A 20,155-nucleotide genomic window follows, 5' to 3' on the forward strand; every position below is an offset into this window, starting at 1 on the left:
AAAAAAAGATCTGTCCTTGGTCAGTAGCAGTTGGTCAGTTTCTAACCCACCAAGAAGAACACTCCTAAGAACTTTTTCTTTTTCCCATTTTGAAAGGTACATATGTTCCCCCGTTAGAGCACAACATTTATTTGACTTTTAAAACTCATCTTGGCAAAAACTTTGACCAAAACAGAAGAAAGCACTCAATAAGTTGCTTTCTAAGAAATTTGACCAATGTACTTGTAAAAAAATTTAGCAAATTCCTAAAGGTTACTTTTGAAGTATAGACTGTTCTCAGTTGAGCACTGACAAGTAATAGTCGTAGAGTTGAAGATATCTTAACTGTTTTTCTACTATGATTCAGTGGCTGATTTAATCATATAATGTTACCCAGACACTAAAAAACAGTTTCAGATTTTCATAAAGAGTCATATTCTTCAGTTATTTTCTCTTTTCTTTATTCCACATGGTGGAAATTTCAGTTCACTATTTGGCAGTCAGATGTATTTACCAAGCAATACCTTATACCAGAATTTTCTACATATTTAAAAAAATATCAATTCCTTCTTTACAATGTGCCTATGACATTCAACAAGCATGGTTTCCATTTCTTTGACATGGAAATTAAAGCAAAGTGAGGTGTTTTACTATAGGCCATACAATAGGTTCCTTCATTTTAGGTCATTACGTTAACACACTAAAACAACAGACCCAGCAGTTAGTCTTTCTGATGATTATCTTTCCATATGTAGTTTTCTCTGGAATTGGGCCCTAAGGAATTAAGAGAAAGTATCTTTATTCTGGGATTTAAAATTAAAATAGATTTCCAGTTATGTATGTTGCACTCTGGCAGGTTTGATGACTTCTGATCTAGCTTACTGTTTGTTTTTTTTTTCTTTTTCCACACAGATTGATAGAACTACATTCTCCTGATAGCAGGAACACGTTGATCCTACGCTGCAAGGATACAGCCACGGCACACTCCTGGTTCGTAGCTATCCACACCAACATAATGGCTCTCCTCCCACAGGTATTGGCTGAACTCAATGCCATGCTTGGTGCAACCAGTACAGCAGGAGGCAGCAAGGAGGTCAAGCACATTGCCTGGCTGGCAGAACAGGTGGGTTGACAGGCAGGGCAGGGTCGCCCTGGGTCACCATTCAGAGCCAAAGTATTTCCCCCATTTCATATATCTGTAATATTTATCATGCAGTCAGGTCCTGGATATCTAGCTTGCAGATCTTTTGTTTGTAGGTCTTGTGTTTCTCCTCCCTGTCATTTAGTTATTTGTTGCTAATTATCACCTGCACCAGAAGAACTGACTGTCATGATAATCATCATTACAACATAACTAAAAAGATAGTCTTATTACCATCTCTGTCCTTAATGACAGAGGGTAATTTTCATGATTTTAGAGTAGGATCAGCAAAATTTTTCTGCAAAGGGCCAGACAATGTCACAACTACTTGACTCTGCAGTTGCAAGAAAACAGTAGTAGACAGTATGAAAATGGAGAGGTGTGGCTCTGTTTCAATAAAACTTTATTTACAGAAACAGGTACTCGGCTGCATTTGGCCCATAGGCCCTAGTTTCACAACCCCTGTTCTAGTCTACTGTCAGAGTTTCAGGGCCAGAAAGCTTACTCCCCTGTTCTGAGAAAAGCATAAAATATGCAAATTATCTTATAAGCCATTCAACACAAATGTACAGTTGTCTTCCACAACTGCAAAATGAAAAAAGGAGAAACAAAACCTAAGGGGACATTGAGTAAAGGGAAAGGAAAAACTTAATCCAAGTTAGATTAAATCCCATTTTGACGAAAGGGAGACTCTGAGTATACATGATGTTACAGTACATCCTTCTTCTTTTGAGTCTTTCACTGTCAGCTGGGGCAAAAGTTGTTGAAAAAGGAAGACTGGACTAAGGGTTCCAAGATGAGTGTTCAAGTGGTAGTTCTGGCTTTCACTGGTTTTAGATCTTTTTAAAGGTTTCTTCATCACTTTGAATCCTAAATCCCTCATGTGTGTCCAGGGGGGCAGGGATTATGTCAATATCAGCCCAGGAATATTTTGTTCTTTTGTTTTTGTTTTGTTTTAACTACAGTTTGTGAGGTCTGGCTTTCCACCTCAACAGGGTTCTGATTTGATAGATCTTTGGTGGGGCCTAGCAGTCTTGTTTGATAGCTTCCCAGGAGATTGTATAGAGACCAACTTTGGACTCTACTAATCTGTTTTTCTTATGACTCTAAAATTTTATAAACATTTCAGATAATAATTTATAATATATTAGAACACAGAATTAACACCGTGATAATTTTGAGGAAGTATAATTAGGATAACTAAGAAGAGAAGAAACTAATGAAAGTCATGGTATAAGTACTTTTGACTTTGAAAGTTTTAGTATTTTAGTTATGTTTATCATTGTTTCTAAATTTTTTTTAAGTTTTTTATTTTAATTTCAGTATAGTTAACCTACAGTGTTATATTAGTTTCAGGTGTACAATATGGTGATTCAGCAATTCTATACATTACTCACTGCTCTTCATGGTAAGTGTACCCTTTAAACCCCATCACCTATTTCACCCATACCTCCATCTACCTCCTTTCTGATAACCATCAGTTTGTTCTCTATAGTTAAGAGTCTGTTTCTTGGAAAATTAATACCTACTCTTCTTAAATTATTCCAAAAAAGAGAAAAGGAAGGAAAACTTCCAAATTCATTCTATGAGATCAGCATTACCCTGATACCAAAACCAGATAAAGACACCATTAAAAAAGAGAACTGCAGGCCAATATCCCTGATGAGCATAGATGCAAAACTTCTTAATGAAATACTAGCAAACCAAATTCAACAATATTATTAAAAAAAAATATTCCCCACAGCCAAGTGGGATTTATTCTGGGGTTTTAAGATGATTCAGTATTTGCCGAAAATCAATCAATGTGATACATCACATCAGTAAGAGAAAGAATAAGAACCATACGATTATTTTAGTAGATGCAGAAAAAGCGCTTGACAAGTACAACATCCATTCATGATAAAAGCCCTCAACAAAGTAGTTTTAGAAGGAACATACCTCAACATGTTAAAGGCTGTATATGAAAAACCCACACTGAACGTCATACTCAATGGGGAAAAACTGAAAGCTTTCCCCCTGAGGTCAGGAACACCATGAGGATGTGCACTCTCACCACTTTTATTCAACATAGTACTGGAAGTCCTAGCCATAGACATAAGACAACAAAAAGAAATAAAGGCATCTAAATTGGTAAGGAAAAATAAAACTGTCACTGTTTGCAGATGACGTGATACTCTATGTAGAAAACACAAAAGACTCCACCAAAAAACTGCTAGAATAAGCGAATTCAGTAAAATCACGGTCTACAAAATCAACGTGCAGAAATCTGTTGCATTTTGGGGAGCCTGGGTGGCTCAGTCGGTTGGACATCCAGCTTCGGCTCAGGTCATTATCTCACAGCTTGTGAGTTTGAGCCCCACGTCAAGCTCTGTGTGGGCAGCTCAGAGCCTGGAGTCTGCTTCGGATTCTTTGTCTCTCTCTCTCTTTCTCTCTCTCTCTGCCCGCTCATGCTCGCTCACTCTCTCTTGCTCTCAAAAATAAACATTAAAAAAAAGTTATAGAAATCTATTGTATTTCTATACACTAAACAATCCCATTTATACTTGCACCCAAAGTAATAAGATACCTAGGAATAAACCTAACCAAAGAGGTCAAGGACCTGTACTCTGAAAACTGTAAAACACTGATGAAAGATTGAAGATGACACCAAGATATGGAAAGACGTTCCATGCTTGTGGATTGGAAGAACAAATATTGTTAAAATGTCTATACTACCCAAGACAGTCTACACATTTAATGTAATCCCTATCAAAATATCAACATCATTTTTCACAGAACTCAAACAAAGAAAACTAAAATATGTATGGAACTGCAAAAGACCCCAAATAGCCAAAACAGTCTTGAAAAAGAAAAGCAAAGCTGGAGGCATCACAATTCCGGACTTCAAGTTATATTACAAAGCTGTAGTCATCAAAACAGTATGGTACTGGGACAAAAGTAGACCTATAGATCAATGGAACAGAAGTGAAAAATCAGAAATAAACCCACAATTATATGGCCAATTAATCTTCACCAAAGGCAGAAAGAATGTCCAGTGGGAAAGAGAATGTCTTTTCAATAAATGGTGCTGGGAAAACTGGACAGCAACATGAAAAAAATGAAACTGGACTACTTTATTACACCATACACAAAAATAAATTCAAAATGGATTAAAGACCTAAATGTGAGACATGAAACCATAGAAGTCCTAGAAGAGAGCACAGGCAGTAATTTCTCTGACATTGACCATAGCAACACCTTTCTAAATATGTCTCCTGAAGCAAGGGAAGCAAAAGGAAAAATAAACTCTTGGGACTATATCAAAATAAAAAGCTTCTGCACTGGGGCACCTGGGTGGCTCAGTCAGTTAGGTGTCTGACTGCTGATTTCAGCTTAGGTCATGATCTCACTGTTGGTGAGATTGAGCCCCACATTGGGCTTCATGCTGACAGTATAGAGCCTGCTTGGGATCCTCTCTCCTTCTTTCTCTGCCCTTCCCCTGTTCATGCTCGCTCGCATGCTCTCTCTCTCTCTCTCTCTCTCTCTCAAAATAAATAAATAAAGTTAAAAAAAAATAGCTTCCTTACAGCAGAGTAAACAATCAACAAATCTAAAAAGTAGCCAAATGGGAGAAGGTATTTGCAAATGACATATTTGATAAAGGGTTAGTATCCAAAATATAAAGGAACTTCTAAAACTCAAGACCCAAAAAGCAAATAATCCAATTTAAAAATGGAGAGAAGACATGATCGGTCGTTTCTCCAAAGAAGACCAACAGCAGACATATGAAAAGATGGTCAACATCACTCAACACCAGGGAAATGCAAATCAAAGCTACAATGAGATATAACACCCACACCTGTCAGAATGGCTAAAATAAAAAACATAGGAAACAACAGGTGTTGGCAAGGATGTGGAGAGAAAGGGGACCACTTGTGCAGTTGGTAGGAATGCAAACTGGTGCAGCCACTGTGGAAAACAGTATGGAGGTTCCTCATAAAGTTAAAAATAGAACTACCTTATGATCAGACTACTGGATATTTACCCAAAGAATACAAAAAACACTAATTCAAAAGTATACATGCACTGTTATGTTTATAGCAGCATTATTGACAGTAGCCAAGGTATGGAAGCAGCCCAAGCATCCATCAATAGATGAATGTCTGAAGAAAATGTGGTATATAGATACCATGGAATATTATTAAGCCATAAAAAAGAATGAAACCTTACCATTTACAATGACATGAATGGGGCTAGGGAGTATAAGGCTAAGTGAAATAAGCCGGTTAGAGAAAGACAAATCACCATATAATTTCATTCATGTGGAATTTAAGAAACAAAATAAACAAGCAAAGGAAAAAAACTAAGACAAATCAAGAAACAGACTCTTAACTATAGAGAACAAACTGATGGTTACTGGAGGGAAAGTGAGGGAGGGGTGGGTAAAATAAGTAATGAGGATTAAGGAGTGCACTGGTTGTAATGAGCACAGGGGTCATGTATGAAATTGTTTGAATTACACCTGAAACATAATACTGTATGTTAACTAACTGGAATTAAAATAAAAACTTAAAAAAAAATAAAATGCGCTTTTTATCCTCAAAAAAAAAAGTGTTTCTTGATTTGTCTCTCTCTTTTTTTTCCCCTTTGTTTATTTGTTTTATTTTTTAAATTCCACATATGAGTGAAATCCTATGGTATTTGTCTTTTTCTGACTTATTTCACCTAGCATAGTAATATACTCAGGGTCCATCCATGTCATTGCAAATGGCATGATTTCATTGTTTTTATGGCTGAATAATATTCCGTGTGTGTGTGTGTGTGTGTGTGTGTGTGTGTGTGTGTACACATATGTATATGTATATATATGTATGTGTATACATGTGTATATATATATATATGCAACATCTGTTTTTTTAAGATTTTATTTTTAAGCAATCTCTACACCCAGCGTGGGGCTCAAACCACTAAATCAAGAGTTGTACACTTTACTGACTGAGCCAGTCAGGCATCCCTGTACCACATCTTCTTTAATCAGTTATCTGTCAATGGACACTTGGGCTGCTTCCATAGATTGGCTATTGTAAATAATGCTGCTGTAAACATAGGGGTGTGTGTATCTTTTTGAATTAGTATTTTTGTATTCTTTGGGTAAATACCCAGTAGTATTACAATCCTACTGGATTGTGGGGTAGTTCTATTTTTAATTTTTTTAAGACCCTCCATACTTTTCCACAGTGGCTTCACCAGTTTGCATTTCCACCAACAGTGCATGAAGGTTCCTTTCTCCCCCACATCCTTGCCAACACTTGTTGTTTCTTGTGTTTTTTATTTTAGCCATTCTGACTCTGACAGGTACGAGGTGATATCTCATTGTAGTTTTGATTTGCACTCTCCTGATAATGAGTGATGTTGAGCATCTTTTTTATGTCTGTTGGCGATCTGAATGTCTTCTTTGGAGAAGTGTCTGTTCATGTCTTCTCTCCATTTTTTAATTGAGTTATTTGTTTTTTGGGTGTTGAGTTACATAAGTTCATTGCTTCTAAATTTTTATATGCTGAGGGGCGCCTGGGTGGCTCAGTCATTGAGCGTCCGACTTCGGCTCAGGTCATCATCTTACAGTTCGTGGGTTTGAGCCCCGCGTCGGGCTCTGTGCTGACAGCCCGGAGCCTGCTTCAGATTCTCTGTCTCCCTCTCTCTCTGCCCCTTCCCCACTCTCATTCTGTCTGAATATCTCTCAAAAATAAATAAACATTTAAAATAAATAAATAAATAAATAAATAAATAAATAAATAAATAAATAAAATTTTATATGCTGACTGAAAAACTCAATTGAGTAGTAATTGTGCTGTGCTTTCAGCCATGTTAGAAATGTTCATGATTTTAAAAGGTAATACATTCACATGGTTCAATGGTCAGAATAAAAAGTTAATAGGTAAAAAGTCTTACTTTCTTTTCTGTCCCCCATCTAGCCAATTCCCACCCTTTTCCCCTAGAGAGGTAATCACTTTCATTCCCTTCCAGACAATCACTTGAGAGTGTCTTTATGCAAATAAAAGCAAATATGAACACATATTCTTTTTTTCTATAAAAGAAGACAACATATTATGCATACTACTTTATACCTTGGTTTTTTTTTTCATTAATATATCATGGCAATCTTTCCGTATCAGTGCAGAGAGAGCATTCTTTCTCATAACTGTATAGTTTTCTATTGTGTGGCCATAATTAAATAAGCACTCCTCCCAGTTTTGTTACAATCTTTTGCCATTATAGACGATGGTACTGTGAATGACCTTGTAGTTTATCCTTCCATACATATGCGATCCATGGTCTTTGGTTTCCAAGTTCATATATACCAGATAATAACCTGTATCATATGTATCAGATAATAACCTGTATTATCTGAATATATTTGGTTCTTAAGTTTACAGGGAGTAGTAAAACTTTAGTTAGTAAGGGATTTATCCAAAAATGTAACTGATGCAACAGTTCCTGTATTTGGATATTGAGAGCTTAGAAAGTAGGGGATATTTCTATACCTGGAGAAGAAATCTCCAGAAGTGCTGGGTCCCAGGGTGTGTGAATTATCTATCGCTATATGAAAAATGACTCCAAAACTTAGTGGCTTTAAAATAAATATTTACTTCATATAGTTTCTAAAAATCAGGAATAGGGGAGTGGTATAACTGGGTGATTTTGGCTTGGGATCCCTTGTGACATTGCAGTCAAACTGTTAGCGAGGGAGCAGTCATCTGACAGCTTGACTGGGGTGTTGGCAGGTCCGCTTCTAGTATGATTCATTCACGTGGCTGTTGGCAGAAGGCCTCAGTTATCTGCCATGGAGGCCTTGGTGCAGGGCCTCCTGAGTGTCCTTAAGACATAGCTACTAGTTTTCCTCAGAGTGAGTGATCTGAGAGAAAGAACAAGATAGAAGCCACAGTGCCATTTTTTGACCTAGTTTCTTCTGCTTTTTTTCTTTTCATTAGCAGCGAGTTACTAAGTTCACTCTACACCCAAAGTTTCCACCTCTTAAAGGGAAGAGTAGTAAAGAATTTGTGGATGTAATGTTTTAAAAAGGGTATATGCATTTGTAATTTTGATAAATGTTGCCAAATTGCCTTCCATCAGATTCCCACCAGCAATACATGAGAGCTGTCAGACTTTCAAAGTGAAATTAATTTAGTTTATGCTACACAAAGACAAGTAGAAAGGAGAAAAATAAAGCCACCAGTTCATTACAGTATGTACTTTATGGGCCATATTTATGTGGTGAGTCTTCCGATCAATTTTGAGCTCTTAGAACACAGGAGCACATTTTTTCCCCAAATCTTTCCTGCTTCCAAACAACTTAGCCTAATGCTATGTATACTGTAGATGCTCAGTAATTTTTTTGTGTATGTTTATACATGTGTATAAGAAAAGCAGAGAAGTCACTAACTATAAAATATTATCCAAGAACACAAGCTCAGGTTTGGGAAATAATACTAAGTGAGAAAGTTTAATCACTTTGAAAAATCGCACCACTGAACTAATTCCAAGTACTATTTCTAAAATACTCTTGATTTTTACTTTTTTGGGGGGTTACCCAAATCAGAGTATAGGGTGTTCAAGCAAGACTGGATACGTTTCTCAGAAGTGTTATATTGAGTTTATGTATCTGATAAAGGTTGGACTAAGCAAATGACAAAACTTTTCTAATTGGAACATTGTTTAATTCTTTGAGTGTGAAAATGGTCAAAATAATTTTATATGATATAATCTTTTCAATATAGATAAGCATTTCTTTTGGCATGAGATATATTTATTGAAAATCTTGTATACATGAAGTTGTTTCAGTTGTACTTAGAAAAGATAGTCATTTTACAGGGATAAATTTAGGAAGAATCATTAATTTAATTTTAAATAGTCTCTCATTTATCTGTTTTGTTATTTCACATTGTTAAAAACTCAGTTTGCTTAAAACAGGGAAAACCTATAATACAGGTAGTTGATAACCAATAGATAAGCTCTTCTCTGCATAGGGACTTCTGTCTCTTCATTGATACTGATTTTTATGTGACTGATAGTTTACTTTTTAGTTGGTTATAGTCTTAAAAGAGAATTTTATTTAAGTCCACCAAATGGGGGACGTATTAACCTTTAAGACCAGTAGTTTTTAGGCTTTTGAGTATTCATTAGAAAAGACAAGACAGCCAAAGAAAAGTTTGTTTCCACAGCTTTGTTCCTGATCATTCTCAAAATGTGTAAAGACTCAAATTAGAGCATACACACTAAATCAGCATTACTGGAATGGTTTATTTAGTTTCTTCTCTGTTTTCTATCCTAATAACAAAATAAAGAACAGAAGTACATCACCTGTCAAAAAGATTGATTTATAGGATTAAGGATTTAGGGAATGAATAGTAACCATTAGTTTTTCATGTTAGTGCTCTACAACTTTATTAAAAAATAAAATCTGGAGAAGGCTGTTGTTTGGCCAGGTGTGTGTATGTGTGGGTGTTGAAACCCAAACAGACCAGAACCCTAACATTAGTATCCCTTTTTTCTCTGGCCAAAACCTTGATAGTGGAGCCCCAAGGCTGCTTGGACTGCTACCACAACAAAAATACATGCTGTCTATAGCAGGCAGCATTTTGACTCCAGTGAGAGCAAATAGTATCCTTATAACTTCCGGTGAATAGGCAAACAGAATGACTTAAATTGACGTTTCTTTTTTCTACAATGGTAAGTAGAAGAGGAAAAAGAAGTTCTCCAAACACTGACTCCAAAGGTCCAAAGAATAGTTTTGAAAAATTGTGGGTCTTTTAAAATATTTTTTTAATGCTTATTCATTTTTTGAGAGAGAGAGAGAGAGAGAGAGAGAGAGGGAAACAGAATCCAAAGCAGGTTCCAAGCTCTGAGCTGTCAGCACAGAGCCCAAGGCGGGGCTCGCGCTCACAAACCATGAGATCATGACCTGAGCCAAAGTCAGACACTTAACCGCCTGAGCCACCCAGGTGCCCCTAAAAGTTGTTAGTTGAACAAAAAGTTCTATCTTAAAAGTGGATATTGTTTCTATTGATAATAGCGATTTTCCTTTATTGCCTAAAATATCTTCTATGGGAAGAAATGCATTTAATTTGGGTTTTCCAGCTGCATATACTCTGATCGAGCCTTTAAAATCTCTCTTGTAACTGAGAGGAAAAGTTAATTTTAAAAAGGTTGCTATTTTAACCTCTTTGAAAGATAGATTTTATGTTATAGTAGTTCCCCTTCTGTATGGGGGATATATTTCTTCTTTTTTTTTTTTTTTAATTTTTTTTTTTAATGTTTATTTTTGAGACAGAGAGAGACAGAGCATGAACGGGGGAGGGGCAGAGAGAGAGGGAGACACAGAATTAGAAGCAGGCTCCAGGCTCTGAGCCATCAGCCCAGAGCCCGACGCGGGGCTCAAACTCACGGACTGCGAGATCGTGACCTGAGCTGAAGTCGGACCCTTAACCAACTGAGCCACCCAGGCGCCCCTATTTCTTCTTTTTTTTTATGTTAATGTTTATTTATTTTTGAGAGAAAGAGAGAGAGAGCACACAAGCTGGGAAGGGGCAAAGAGAGGGAGACAGTGGATCTGAAGTGGGCTCTACACTGACAGCACAGAGCCTGCCGTGGGACTTGAACTCATGAACTGTGAGATCAGGACCTGAGCCAAAGTCAGACACTTAACAGACTGAGCCACCCAGGCACCCCAGGTGAGGGGATCTGTTTCAGGACCCCCAGTGGATGGCTGAAACCACAGGTAGCCCTGAATGTAAAATATATATAATGTTTTTTCCTATTCTTATGTACGTGTAATAAAATTTAATTTATAAATTAGGCACAGTAAGAGGTTAACAATAGCTAATAATGAAAAAGAAGAATTATAACAGTATACTATAATAAAGGCTATATGAATGTGGTTTCTTTCTCACACAATATCTTATTGTACTGTATTAGCCCTTTTTGTGATGATGTGAGATGATAAAATGCCTGTGTGATGAGGTGAAGTGAGGTGAATGATGTAGACATCATGACATAGCATTAGGCAATGATTGACCTTCTGACCATACATCAGAAGGAGGGTCATCTGCTTCCTGACCATGGTTGACTGTAGGTTTTGAAATCGTGAAAAGCAAAACCATGCCTAGGGAAGACTACCATATCTTTCCTACTGCAGTATTATCCGTAATTATCTCAGAGACAAAGACTTAGAAATCCCTTTGGGTTATCTTGACCCAAAAATGTAAGAATCCAAGACAACCTCTTTAGAACTGATATTTTCCCTTCAGAATTACCCATAGACTAAATATAGAATCTTAGAAAGCTTGGGTTCACTGTCCAGAGAAGCATAACTATTTCTACAGTACTTTGCTGGAATCTCAGAGTTGGGTCATACCTTTTGTGCTTTCAGCACATCCAAGAACATGAGGCATTTCCCTGGATAGAATTCATTTCCAACTCCTGGAATTAGCTGATGGCTGTAACTATGAGGGGAAATTTCTGGTAAATAGATGTTATAACACAGAACCGAACCTCTCAGGCCACTTTTCAGATTATAGATACATTCTTAAGGTGCTCTGACATGTCCAAATTACCTTCAGAAATCATTAAGGAAGAAAAAATAAGAAGTAGCTTTAAAGATAACTCTTTGAGAGATAAGTGATTCATCAGTTCGATATCTCCTTGAAGCCACCAGTGATAGCTGAAGGATAGTTGTTAAAATAACACTATCGGGGCGCCTGGGTGGCGCAGTGGTTAAGCGTCCGACTTCAGCCAGGTCACGATCTCGCGGTCTGTGAGTTCGAGCCCCACGTCGGGCTCTGGGCTGATGGCTCGGAGCCTGGAGCCTGTTTCCGATTCTGTGTCTCCCTCTCTCTCTGCCCCTCGCCCGTTCATGCTCTGTCTCTCTCTGTCCCAAAAATAAATAAACGTTGAAAAAAAAAATAACACTATCATTAAGCATTCCCTGTTCCTCATCTCATGGGGGAAATTTTTTGATATACCAGGGCTTTTCTTGAGCATCGTCTTTTGCTTTTTGGCTTTGGGTCCTTGACAGTATGGATAAAGAGTAGTTGTTTTCCTACATTTTTAAGCCCTCACAGAGTTAACTGAACTTTATGTACGTAAATGCAATGGTACATTTAAAACAGAAACAGAAACTTCCTAAAATATAATGGGCAACTCTGTAAAAACAGAGTCCTATCACTAGATAATGTCTGTAACTCTGGGAGAGCTTTTTTCAGATTACACAGTCCACCTCACACTCCTATTGGAGAATCCCAGCCAGTGGAAAGGAACCTGATGGGATGTTTCCTGTTCCTCAAGTCTGTTAGGATCAGGGAACAAAATGGAGACCCACAATGTTAGACCATCACTGAAGGGACTTTTACAGCTATATATCATTATAGTTAGCTCTGCTTTCTGGATTTTACCATTGTAACAGGCAAAGCTAGATGGTGGAAGACAACAGTGGAGACCTGTCCTTATGGCTGTGACTGAGAAGGATTTGCTGCTTTATGACTGTATGCCATGGACAAGGGATGCCTGGGCATCACCATGTCATAGCTACCCCCTTGTTGCTACAAGGTAAGTCTGATGACAAAAAAAAAAAAAAAAAAAAAAAATAGCTATCCTACTCTAAATCTAAAAAAAAATGTAAGGTGAATTCTATTATCTTCGTTATTTAAAATAGCATTTAAGTTGTTGGTTGAGATATAGTTGGTTGAGACAAAAACTTATCTTTCACAACCTTATTATTTTCCAGCTCCTAGCTCAGAATAAATGTTTTCTTTCATTAGCATTTTTTTTAAGTTGTTGAAGCAGATTCCTAATTGCTCCCTTCAAATCTTGCTTAGTCATGAAGATAAATAGTAGGGTTTTTTTCTTCCTTTACTTTATTGACTGTGACTAGAAAACCACTGAAATTGTGGCAGCCTTTTGACTGAGTGATGAAATCATTTAAACCAGAATGTGGTACTGTGGATAAACCACATAACTCAGCCAAAATATTCTTCAATTCTGTCTCTGGCATAAGAGCACACAGTTTTGGTGCCAGCAAATAAACATTGATTTGACCTGAAGCAACAGGATGTTTCTAGCATGCCAGATGTGGAGAGTTGGAAGGGAAAAGAATAGAGATATGTAGATTCGGGGGCCAAGATATCTTCAGATGTAACTGGAAACTAGTGTGAGACTAGAAAACATATTCACATTCAGCTTTATTTAGGCTTAAAAAAAATAATCCAGTTTTGAAGTAACTCAAAAATTACACATTAAGAAGGAGCTCCACAGAAAAGTATTGGGTAGGAAAAAAAAAAAAGCTAAATGATAGAGTCACCCCTGGTATGTCCCCCAGGGAGCAGTGTGGTTGTGGGGTCAGGGGGATGATGGGGTTCCTGCTTTGAGTAGACAAAGATTCATGTGAAGAAGAATATTCTTTAAATTATAGGAAGACTTGCACGTTTTATAGGATTTCCTTCAATTTGCCAAGTTCTTTTATATATGCCATTTTCATAAAAATATAATTAAAAAAATTTTTTTTAACATTTATTTATTTTTGAGAGACAGAGACAGACAGAGCATGAGCAGGGGAGGGGCAGAGAGAGAGAAGGAGACACAGAATCTGAAGCAGGCTGCAGGCTCTGAGCAAGCTGTCAGCACAGAGCCTGATGCGGGACTCGAACCCACAAACTGTGAGATCATGACCTGAGCCGAAGTCGGATGCTCAACCGATTGAGCCACCCAGGTGCCCCTCATAAAAATATAATTTTTATATAGCTTTTAGGAATTTCTCTGTAATTTAGAGCTGGAGCACCTAGATCACAGAATAGTGATAAAAGATTTGTTGAGCCTCAGAATTAGGCAGGTGCGCCCTCATTAATTCCTTGAGGACATAAGGGTCCTGCAGAAAGACTGAATTTATCAGTTTCTCTGGTTTTGTTCCTCCCCCCCCAGATTTTTTTAATTCCCACTAAATTGTACCTTTTGAGGTCAAGAACTATGACTTTGTCATCTCAGCACTCCCATGATGCTTTGCATATAGTGGGCCCTCAATAAATCTTAATTGAGTTCAATTCTGTTACTTAAATTATAGTTTCTTGGTCATGGTTACATTGGGAGTCTGACAGGAATCCTATGAAAACATGCAGACCTATCAGTAGTTATAATTATATCAATTAAATCTGTATTTCCCAAAATTTAGAGTTTATGAATATGACTATCGAGATTTCTTAAGTTTAAATTTTATGGAAGAAGCTTCTACTTCAGTTATGATCATGCAATGCAAGGAGGGTAGCTTTATCCTTACACATTTCCCTAATTGTGTGTCACTGGAGGCATGGAGCAGAAACCTGTGACATCCCATAGATGAGTTCAATACTAGAAGGTACAGTCCTATAAACAGATAAGTTCTGGCCATTGACATACAGGGCCTAGATCCCAAAAGTACTTCGTACTAAAGAAGGAAATGGGGTGGTTCTGTGTATACTATCAGTGTGGCATTAACTTGCAAATAGGGAAAAGAGATAAATAAGTTTTAAGAGCTAAAACTCTAAAACTCTTAGGAGAATATACAGGAGTTTATCTTCATGACCTTGGTTTAGGCAGAGCCTTCTTGGATAGGACACTGAAAGCATAAGGAACAAGAGAAAAAATAAATTGGTCTTAATTAAAATTAAAAACTTTTGTGCTTCAAATGTCACCATCAAGAAAGTGAAAAAACCCACAGAATGGGGGAAAATATTTGTAAATCATCTAATTTGGGACTGGTATCTAGAAAATAAAAGGACGGTTACAACTCAATAATAAAAATGTAAATTACCAATTAAAAATGGGGAAAGGATCTGAATAGACATTTGTCCAAAGAAAATATTCAAATGGGCAATAAGCACATGAAAAGATGCTCAACATGAGGGAAATGCAAATTGAAACTACATTGAGATACCACTTCCTACCCACAAGATGGCTATAATTATAAAACAAGTGTAGACCAGGCTGTGGAGAAAATGGAACCCTCATACACTGCTGATGGGATTGTAAAATGGTGCAATTGATGTAGAAAACAGTCTGACAGTTCCTCGCAAGGCTAAACATTGAGTCACCAAAAGGAATGAAAACTTACGTCCACTCACAAACTTATACAGGAATGTTCATAACAGCATTATACATACCACCCAAACAATGAAAATGACCCAAGTGTCTACCAAGTGGTAAACAAACGTGGTATATCCATACAATGAAATATTCTTCATCAGTAAAAAAGAATACACTGCAATGTAGATGAACCTTGAAAACATGCTAAGTGAAAGTAGCCAGACACAAAAGACCACATATTGTATGACTTAGTTTATGTGAAATGGCCCAAATAGGCAAATCTATAGAAACAGAAAGTTGATTATTCATTACCAGGGAAGGGGCAGGGGTTGGGAGAAATAAAGTGATGGCTAATGGGTATAGGACTTCTTTTTGGGGTAACGAAAATGTGCTAAAACTTGAGTGTGGTGATGACTGCACAATTCTGAAAATACTGAAAGCCATTGATTATATCTCAGTAAAGCTGTTATAATTAAAACAACTCCTCCCCCTGCCCCCCAAATCCAAAGATGTAATAGAAGAGACTAAGACCAATCCTTAATAAATTGAGTTTGAGTCCCTATTCTGCCATGTATAGTAGGTAATTGGCAGCGTGTTACTTAACCTTTTTGTGCTGTAGAATTTTAATTTATTAAGTGAATCCTAATGAGATAGGGTAGGTGTGAGTATTAGATGAGTTAATACTTGTAAAATGCCTACAATGGTACCTGACACATTGTAAATGCTCAAGTCAATGTTAGCTGCTTTATTATAATTATTAATTATTGAGTGAAAATCTGTCAAAGAGAAATTCTGTGTAAAATGTATAAATGGTTTGTTTCCATTGTTAAAAGGGGAACTCAGTTTGTGTAAGTAGTGAAAGTTTCATGTTAAACTTAAGGAACTAAAATGTATTATTTGGATCAACCTAGACATGCAAATTGAACTTGGCCATCATTTAAATGGGTGGAGCCTGTAGCTCTCTGAACATGTTGTTTCTTAAGAGGTTTAATTAATTTAACAGTAGGGATTCTTTCCTCCTTGTTCAGGAGGTACCAGGGGATTAGGAACTAAGATGGCAGGCAGATGAGAGGTTTATTTTTTCCATGTGGCCTTGTCAGCCAGGTGGAACTGGTTGAAGTCACTGCAAGATAGAATTAAGTGGGGCTTAATCATCCTCTGCCTCCCAGAGCGGGTAGAGTTTGGCCACTGAGAGAAACCAAAGGCTGGAACCAGACCAGGAGGTATCCCGCAGAGAGAAGCAAGGCCAGAAAGTGGTACGTTTATGTCTTTTTAGCGTGGGGGGAAAGAGAGGGTTTGAGATTTATGAGTAATGAGAAAGGGCTGAATATTCACTTTCACTAATTCTAATACTTTGGAAAATGTTCTTATGAGTAGATGAGACAAAGAAAAAAAGATAGTATAAAGACATAGGAAAGGAAAAGAAATCAAGGACCTTGATTACCCACAAAGGTAGGTGGTCCCTGATAAGAGTTAATTGTGGTTTAAAAATCAAAGAATGTTGCTAGAGTAATATAAATTAACATCATTTATTGGCTTGCACATTTACAGATTCCTAGAAACCAAGGTGTGTGTATGTGTATTGTGTACCTAATAGCTAGTACTTCACATTGGTGACGAATTAAATAAAATATGAGAGTGATAAAAGAAGAGAATTTTTATTTAATTTATTTAATTTTATTTTACTTATTTCTAGAGAGTAAGTCAGAAACGTGACACAGGTAGAAAAACACAATGGTTTTAAAAAGGCTGTGGATTTTGCAGGATGTGCATTTTGTAGTCTTTTCCTATAAACTTTGATCTTTGACTGAAAGAGAAAAAGATCCAAAGAAAGTGTGGCTACTTTACAGTGTGGAAAATTGAAGTGGTGTTGTGCTTATGGGACTTAGGGGACAAAAGCTGCTAAAACGCCTTTGCATGAGCTCATCTGGCCTCCCCACTAAAGGGGGCCTTTTGGCAGTATGTTCTAACCAACTGCTGCTCAGCAAGAGTCCGCAGCTGGTTTGAATTAGATTTCCTCTGCCAGATATTTCATAATCAAAACCTGTAGGAAAATTTCTCCTAGACTTTATATTTTTTAACGTCTGTCATGGGATTAACAATCAAACTGAATGTGGTAGAATCCACCCTGGCACTTTCCCCATGCTCTATCTTACTTGGATCATATGTGGAGTAATTTTGAAACCTACGTAACTCTTGCTGAGATAATTCATGTTTAATTGGCATGTTGGTTCTATAGGAACCAGCTCAGGGAGGCAGCTCTCTAAGCATATTTTCATGGACCTCTGAGGATCCCCTCTTCAGGGGGTCTGTGAGTTGAAAACTGTTTTCATAGTAATACTAAGATATTATTTGCTTTTTTCCCTGTTGATATTTGTACTGAGAGTTGGTAAAATTGCTGGTGCCTTAGCATGAATCAAGGCAGTTGGCACCAAACTGTATAGATTTGCGGGACGAGATGGGGAATGCCAGTTTAACCTCAAAGTGCCTTTGTTGGAGCAGTACGAATTATGAGTTTATTTAATCTTAACCCTTGAATATTCATATTTTTAATATTCTGTAAGATGAGGTGGGAAGTACTCACAAAGCACCTCTGCTGTGTACTGTAGTATGATAGTTGTCTCAAAGAAAAACAAGTGTGTGGTGGAGTTGCTGGTTTAAGTACCTATGTTTTTTCATGGACTGCCATTTTTTACTTGAAAAAAACAACTTATGGAGAGACGGCAGAGTGGGAGTATCCTAAGCTTACCTCATCCCACAGATACAACTAGATAACACATCAATGTAGATAACACAGAAAACGACCCAAGGGCTTGCAGAACAAACCCCACAACTAAAGGTAGAGAAGAGGCTACACTGAAGAGAGTAGAAAGGGCAGAGACATGGTGGGGAGCTAAAAGGACCCTGGCTGTCTGCAGTAGAGAGGGAGCCACAGGCACAGAGAAGGGCAAGAAACAGACTATCACGTCAGGAAGCCTGCACAGGAAAGGCAAATCCCTGTAACATTTGGCTTTGAAACTGAGGGGCTAAATTTCACGAGTTCTTATAACCAGCCGTGCTTAAAGTCTGGAATTTTGAAAATCTGTGGGCTTGGCTCTGGGAGAGCCCCAAGGGCTGTAGGAAGCTGAGACCCCACCCTTATAGAGACAGCACAAGAAACACCCAAGGAGATCCAGTGTAGAAGCAGCAGTTTGAAAAACACCTGGGTCATATGGGAGGGAGAGTAATTTACTTATCTCCAAGCAGGTCCCAGAGAGGCAGGGATTGCAGAGAGACCCCCTCCAGGAACAAAGGAGCTTATAGGTGCCATTTCTCCATTTCCTTCCCCTGCCCCTCAGCATAAACACACGGCCATCACTACTCACTACCTAACTTGCTTATAACAAGCCACCCCTTCACCCTGTGCTTCGGTGGATCCACCCTTTTCTTTTTTAATAAAAAGAATTTTTGAGAGGGAGAGAGAGTGTGAGCCGCAGAGAGGCAGGGAGAGAGAGAGGGAGAGAAAGAATCCCAAACAAGCTCTGCACTGTTAGCATGGAGTCCGATGGAGGGCTCAATCTCATGAACTGAATCATGAGATCATGACCTGAGCCAAAATCAAGAGTCAGACACAACTGACTGAGCCACCTATCCACCCTTTCCTGTCACACTTGCCTTTGGGTCCCCTCCTGTAGAAGACCTGCATAAACTTCAACACCATGTCTCCCAACCTGCTCATTTTATTGGGCCTTGGTCCTGGTGGTGGCAGTTGGCCACCTTCCAGGGAGGTTGCATGCACCTTGTTAAACTTTAATCCTCCAACCACACAGGCTTGAGGTGGCCCCCACTGGCCCCAGTGTCCTCAATGGCTGCACATCCCCTGTGGAAGAGGACTGGTGCCTCTTCCACATTGTTAAATGTACATGCCCCACCCACTACTTTGAAGAGCATCTCTGGCTTTTCTAACACAGAGAAACAGACCCAGAGAGTTAGACAAAATGAGGAGACTTAGGGGGGCACCTGGGTGGCTCAGTCGGTTAAGCATCTGACTTCGGCTCAGGTCATGATCTCGTGGTTCATGGGTTGGAGCCCTGCATCAGGCTCTATGCTACAGCTCAGAACCTGGAGCCTGCTTCAGATTCTGTGTTTCCCTCTCTCTCTCTCTATCCCTCCCCTGCTCACACTCTGTCTCTGTCTCTCAAAAATGAATAAACATTAAAAAAAAAAAAAAGAGAGAGACTGAGGATTATGTCCCCAATGAAAGAACAGGACAAAATCACAGCAAGACAGTTAAATGAAATGGAGATCAATAATATGCCTGATAGAGATTTAAGGTAATGGTCATAAAGATAGACAATGGGCTTGAGAAAAGAGTGGAGGACATGAGTGAGACCATTAACAAAGAGATAAAAAAGAACCAGAGTTGAAGAACACAATAAATGAAATGAAAATTCATTAGATGGAATAAACAGCAAGCTAGAGGAAGCAGAGGAACAAATGAATGACCGTGAAGACAGAGTAATGAATGTAATCAAGTTGAGCAGGTTAGAGAAAAAAAAGATTATGTAAAATGAGAATAGACTTAGGGAATTCAGTGATTCGATCAAGCACAATAGCATTCACATTATAGTGATCCCAGAAGAAGAGAAAGAAAAGGGTGCAGAAAGATTATTTGAACAAATAATAGCTAAAAACTTCCCAGACCTGGGGAAGGAAACAGATATCGAGATCCAGGAGCCACAGAGATCCCCCAACAAAATCAACCCAACGAGGTTCACGCAAAACACATAGTAATTAAAGTGGCAAAAAGTAATGATAAAGAAAAAAATTTTAAAGCAATAAGAGAAAAGAAGATAGTTACATACTAGGGGACACCCCATTTTTCAGCAGAAACTTTGCTAGCTAGAAAGGAGTGGCATGATATATTCAAAGTCCTGAAAGGGAAAAATCTGCAGCCACGATACTCTATCC

The 20,155-nt window shown here is 38.1% G+C and overlaps 1 protein-coding gene across 1 annotated transcript in view; it reads left to right on the forward strand.

The window, feature by feature from the left end:
- The window catches only part of SNTB2 (syntrophin beta 2), a 108,789-nt gene that overhangs the window by 61,154 nt on the left and 27,480 nt on the right, over positions 1-20,155 (forward strand). The window contains exons 3-4 of the mRNA XM_023246128.2: positions 892-1,102; positions 12,558-12,700. Coding sequence (XP_023101896.1) covers positions 892-1,102; positions 12,558-12,700 — 354 coding nt within the window. The remainder of the gene's footprint in view (positions 1-891; positions 1,103-12,557; positions 12,701-20,155) is intronic.

This window comes from Felis catus, chromosome E2, assembly GCF_018350175.1.
Source record: "Felis catus isolate Fca126 chromosome E2, F.catus_Fca126_mat1.0, whole genome shotgun sequence".
NCBI lineage: Eukaryota > Metazoa > Chordata > Mammalia > Carnivora > Felidae > Felis > Felis catus.